Here is a 6,180-nt window from a genome sequence, read left to right on the forward strand (position 1 = left end):
CTCCATATATTTTAGGACAACATAGAATTATATAAAATAATAATATATGATTTAAACAAACAGAACCAGTGCTTTTAAACCTCATTTAGCTTTTTGTAATAAAAACCCCTGAAATTCTGGTTTCACTGTACCTTATTCCAGTTTTATTTTGTGCTACTAAGCATATTTTTAAACTTCTTGACTTGCTTGCATCCCTTCTGAATGCTGAAAAGAAACCAGATGAATCAATGAGAGTGATGAAAAAAGGAGGGAAATAGTCTGAGTGGCTAGGATTTCTGAATGGGAGCTACTTACAATGGAAACTCTCAAAAGAAAGGAAAGCCTTCATTTTGAAGGCAGGCCATTAAGATGTGTCCTCCTAAAGGAGGTTGTTGTGAAAAAAACATTTTCAGCATCTGTCTGTTTGGGTGAAAAAGTGTGGAAAAAGAGCGGTGCATGTGATTACTGGACGAGGGCCGGACAGGGGCCACGCAGGCCCGGGCAGACGGCTGCAGAGAAAAGGATATTTACCTTGAACTCCACTCGTCTCGTCTCTGGGGCGGGGTCAGGTATTGTAGCCGGGCCTGACAGGGTCAGGAGGGGACAAGAGGGGGAGACAGAGGGCGGTGGGGTTGGAGCTGGGACAGGGGGCTGCCCTCGGGGTCATGGGGTGCTTACCCCACTGGGGGCCAGTGGGGGGATGGAGGGACAGATATTGGCAGATTTTCGTTGTGTGCAGATGCTCAATATGCAGATGTCTAATCGAATTGTGCAACGATGAATTGGTTCCCCCTCCTGATTTGCATCAGGACAATCCCGTGCTGTGGCTCAGGGGTCAGCGCAGTTCCCCTGGACAAAATGAGCAGCCGGCTGCAGACGCCCCCGAGAACGTGTGAACTTGAAGGAGACTTTACTTAATGACAAGGATATTGATTGATTCAAATGTCTGTCTGTCTGGGAGTGCGTCTGACATCTGTCTTTCCTGTGAGCATGTTGTTTCTGGGTGTATAAAAAAAGTAGAACATTTATTGCTTTTCTGTGTTTGGATTAAGTTCAACTAAGTTTAGATACAATTCTCCAGATTTTGTTGAAGCAAAACATTTAGCTAACGATTCCCTCACAGAATAAGAGCAAAAATAATTTGCTGTGTTGTTTAAATAAACTGGCATCAGCTTTAAACTAAACTGTGGTCTTAATAGTTATTTTTTAAGGTTAACATATTTTCTTGCCTAAATAAGCCAGAAAGTAAAATTATTTCTATTGCAACATGTACATTTTGTTATAGGATGACATAATGTTGGAAGTGAAAGAAAAGGAAAAATAGTTTTCAATATTCATTGCAAATAGAAATCTGAAAAGTGTGGTCTTCATTTGTATTCAATCTCCTTTACTGTGATGTTCCTTAATTTCAGGTGAAATCCAGCTTTCTGTCAAGACTTCAGAGGTTCAAGAACAGAATAAAGAATCCAAGGTCCACATCAGACCAGTCAGATGAAAAGCTCTAGAAATAATAGCAACCTGCACACCTATCAAGATATGGGTATCTGGTGTTACAGAAGCAAGTAATAGATCCAACATTTCAGGTGAAAGAATGTGATGACAGAACTACAACTAGCTGACCCTTATGGGAGCAACAAGAAAAAAAAAAGTCATTATCAAAAGGAAGTCTTCAGATGTCCTGTTGGTACTTTTCTACAGCAAACATGTGGAAGAAACTCTGGAAGAAACCAAAACTGACTTTTTGGTCCAAATGCAAAATGTTGCATGTGGAGGAAAACTGACACTGCAACCTGAACTCAACATCTCAGGGTGAAGCACAGAGGTTGCAGCATCATGGTGTGGGGATGCTGGATTGAGTTGATGGGAAGACTTGTGGACCTAAAATGCAGATAAATGCATAGCAGAGTCGCAAGAAACTTGTTAGAGGCTGAAAAATAGTTTAGACTGGTATCAAATGGTTACTCTTCTACTGGGAAAATTACTCTAAATAACAACCGGAACTAAAATGGAATGGCTTAGGATTAGGGTGGAATGGCCCAGTCAAAGTACAGATATTGATCTAACCAAAAATCTGTGATTTTCTGTGAAAACTGATGTCAACAGACATACTCCACCCTATCCCCAAAGCTTGAGCTAATCTGAAATATTTGTGTCTGTAACAGCTTGTCTTTTGTCTCAATATTTGTTGCAAATTGCACTGCTTTAATGAACTGACATTAACCGAAGTGAACATTTGAAAGACACTTGAAACATTATTATTATTATTATTATTATTATTATTATAGTTTTTATAACCACAAAAGTAGATGTTTAAAGATTTTAGGAGCTCAAGGCACAAGGAGACTACTTTGCAGAGAGTAGAGTCAATATTTATCATTAGTTAATTCCCTCAGTACAGGTACTGAGCTTAGTTGTGTATATAGGTTTCACTTTAGAAGATGTATTCATAACAGGCTATTTGTGTGTTTGGTCTGTTGGGATAATAAATGCACAGACATAAAAAAATCAGTCAAAGTAAATAAATACAAACAAGCAAACAGAAAAGCTCTAGATGTGAAAATACAGTAGTTTGAGTAACACTGCCCTCTAAGGGTAAAACATAAAAATGCACCATTAAGAAATATGAAAGCCGAATAAGATAAGAAAAAGAGTGGAGATGAAAACAAAATCTGAAATTGACAAAACATGTTAAATTCCCCAAGCATTATTGAAGCAGGACGTTTCAGTGAGTCCCTTGGAAAATCTGGCATAAAGTGGCAAAGGCTTAATCATTAAAATAGAAGGACCTGATTTACTTTCTGTTTTACATAATTTACAATGAACATGTGCAACATTTTTACACATTTTTCTCACCAGAAGAATTGCCTTACATTTAAAATCTCATCAATATTGCCTCGGTACATTCACTGTAAAACATTTGAAGGTGGTTTAACTTACAATTGAAAACCCACCTGCTGATTTGAAAACGCAATTTAAGTCAACAAGAAAATTGTATTGGTTTAAACTTTATGAAATTAAAATTTATGAAGATGATTTTACAGCAAGAAACAAGTTGTCAACGTTGTTAAATGCTGTAATTTAAACCAGTTATACTATTCCATACCATACCATACCATACCATACCATACCATACCATACCATACCAACTTTATTTATAAGGCACTTTAAAACAACCACAGCTGATACAAAGTGCTGAACATTAAATTAAAAAATAAAAACTTACAGTTTAAAAACAAACATACAATTTAGAATTAGGTCCCGTTGGAACTGAAAGCCAAGTAAAATAAATGGGTTTTAAGACGAGCTTTAAAAATGGACAGTGAAGGGGACCTCTCTAATCTGCAAAGGCAAGTCATTCCATAACTTAGGACCCATGACAGAGAAAGCCCTGTCCTCTCTGAGCTTCCTTTTTGTTCTCGGTATCTCCAAGAGCAGCTGATCTGCTGACCTGAGAGACCGATAGGGCATGTAGGATGAAGAAGCTCAGAGAGGCAAGCCGGGGTAAGATTATGCAGTGATTTAAAAACAAACATAAGAATTTTAAAATGAATCCTAAAATATACAGGCAGCCAGTGAAGTGAGGCCAGGACAGGGGTCACATGCTCTCTTTGTCGAGTTCCTGTCAAAAGTCGTGCAGCAGCATTCTGAACCAGCTGCTGACGTGAGAGCAACGACTAACTGGTTCCCAGATGAAGTGAGTTACAGTAATCCAATTGAGTAGAAATAGAATATTCTAAAGATTTGCAAACTGTCAATGTCAGTTGTGATAATATGTCAAATGTTCAATTTCATGCACAAGAGTCGATGTAATGCACTTCTTTTTCATTCACGGTGCAACACAGGATACAAAAATATGCCGCTAAGCACACTGGGAAATTCCTGTCTTTTTCTTCTTTTGGTTTTTTAAAGTGTTAACCTAAAACCTCCAGTTTATTCAAGTCCTGGATGTTTTGACAAAATCAATAAAAAGTTAACAGGACTAATTGTAAGTTTATCTTTCACAAACTCACACATCCAGGTTCAGAAACTAAAACTTGATAAATGTATTTGACTTAAATAGCACAAGATAGCATACAACTAAATGCAGCACAAATGTTTTACAGTGTTGTTGCTGTCATTTCAAGAAAGTGGAGCGCAGAGTGAATCACTGCACAGGACACACACTATAGAGCTCGTCTTCATTAATCTGCTCACTTCACGGCTCGATGTGGAACAAGATGGTTTTTATTGACGCTTATTTTCTGTCTCCTTTCATCAGCTTGTGAGTTCACATTAAAGTTCTAATATCTCAGGATTTTCGGGTCGGTACTTTCAGATGCAATATGTTTAAAATATGGATTCATCTTTTTTAAAATGTGTTTTATTTGTATGTTTTCTGTTCCTAAAGAGAAACATTTTCTTAAGTTTTACCAAATTGGATCTTCAGGACTCCCACACGTCTCTCAGGTGGAGATTGTTGCAGAGGTTGATGGCTCTCTGGTCGGTTATTGCAACCGGACAGATATTAGAATAACACATGACTGGGCGAAGAAATTTTTGGATGATGATGTGGAACTGCTCACCTTGTTCAAGATGAAGTGTTTTCACCAGCTACCGAACATATTTCAGACCAAGATTTCTGATTTGAAGCAACAATTGAAACAGCCTGAAGGTACAGCAGCTTCAGTTCATCATCATGTGACAGAAACTTTCGACTTTCAAACTTCAGGGACTATTAAATGAAAGAACAAATGAACAGCAACGTCACCTATAATTTGTAGACATTGAGTAGCTTAAACAAACACTGCTCTCTAGGAATAAAACACAAAAAACAACATTTAAGGCTTCTTTTTTTTATTATTATTTTATTTATGATTTTGAAGAGTAAAGCAGCCAAAATAGAGGACGAAACATCAAGGAAAAAAAAAAACAAAAGTCCACAAGACAGAACAATTAAAACACTGTCAGCTAACAAAGTTTCTGATAAGAGGATAAAATAAGTACACATCAGACCATAGAGTGTTATCAAGCATGAGACAGAGTCCAAACGAGCAACAGGCATTACTGAAGACCCTGAATCAAACAGCTCACCATAGAATATGGAATAACCAGAAAAGATGAAAAACAAGTTATAATTACAGTAAAAATAATGAAACAGTAAATGAATAAAATAAAAAGAAAATACAAGTCCAGAAGAAAACGACAGTTATTGTAGCCTATTATTTTGTATGTATCTATTGAAAGGACCCCACATCCAGGAACTTCTGATGATTGTCAGACAAAGAGTATCAAATTTCCTCAAGATAGATACAGGACACCATATCATTAAGCCATTTCTTAAAACACGGGGGGGTGGAGGATTTCCATTCCCGAAGAATAACCCGCTTTGCTACCTCTAAACCAAACATTAGAGACTGCTGCAGGGACATTGGAAGAGCAAGAGAAGATTTAGAGCAACCCAAAATTATCAGATGCCAATCTGGACATAGAGTCTTGCCATAAGCGTTGCTATAAAATTCAAAAATCATGCACCAGAAGTCCATTAGCTTAGGACAAGAGCAAAACATATGACCCAGAGTCCCATCATCTAATTTACATTTGTCGCATTTTGGTGAGACGGAGGGGAATAACCTATTGAGTTTAGTTTTAGAGAAGTGCAGGCGATGAATAACTTTGAATTGAATAAGTTGCAGTCTAGAGTTAATGGAGCAGGTCTTGATTCTCGAAAGAGACAAATCCCATTGCTCATCCGAAATCTCACCAGGCAGATCAGAAGCCCAGGCCTCCTTTATATGTCTAGTAGATGGGGATGAACTGAAACTTAACAAACTGAGAAATTAGGTTTTTTGAGGTAGGGGGCTTTTTTATAAGCTCATAGAAACTATGCTGTGCCGGTAAGGTTTCATAGTGGGGGATGTGCTGTTTTACAAAGTTCCGAGCTTGCAAATACCTGAAAAAATGGCTAGAAGGAAGACCAAATTTTGATTGTAGTTGCATGAAAGAAGCAAAGTGATTATTAATGTATAAATCCTTAACAGCAACTATCCCCTTATTTAACCAGTGCTTAAAAACTACATCCATATTACCTGGCTTGAATGCTGTTTAAGGCTTCTTTTTCATCAAATCTGAAAACAGTGAGAAAAATGTTTCAGACTTGTCGAGAAAAGTCGAGCTCATCCCACTTCCCCATGCTGGAGATTTTAGTTTAATAATAACAATAAA

General features: G+C 37.5%; 1 protein-coding gene across 1 annotated transcript in view; it reads left to right on the forward strand.

Annotated features, from left to right (window-relative positions):
* Positions 1-3,452: 3,452 nt before the first annotated feature.
* The window catches only part of LOC106962918 (major histocompatibility complex class I-related gene protein-like), a 9,998-nt gene continuing 7,270 nt past the window's right edge, over positions 3,453-6,180 (forward strand). Inside the window, exons 1-2 of the mRNA XM_015057573.1 lie at positions 3,453-3,480; positions 4,367-4,630. Coding sequence (XP_014913059.1) covers positions 3,453-3,480; positions 4,367-4,630 — 292 coding nt within the window. The remainder of the gene's footprint in view (positions 3,481-4,366; positions 4,631-6,180) is intronic.

This window comes from Poecilia latipinna, unplaced genomic scaffold, assembly GCF_001443285.1.
Source record: "Poecilia latipinna isolate Pla-1442-1.1 unplaced genomic scaffold, P_latipinna-1.0 Scaffold1473, whole genome shotgun sequence".
NCBI classification, from domain to species: Eukaryota; Metazoa; Chordata; class Actinopteri; order Cyprinodontiformes; family Poeciliidae; genus Poecilia; species Poecilia latipinna.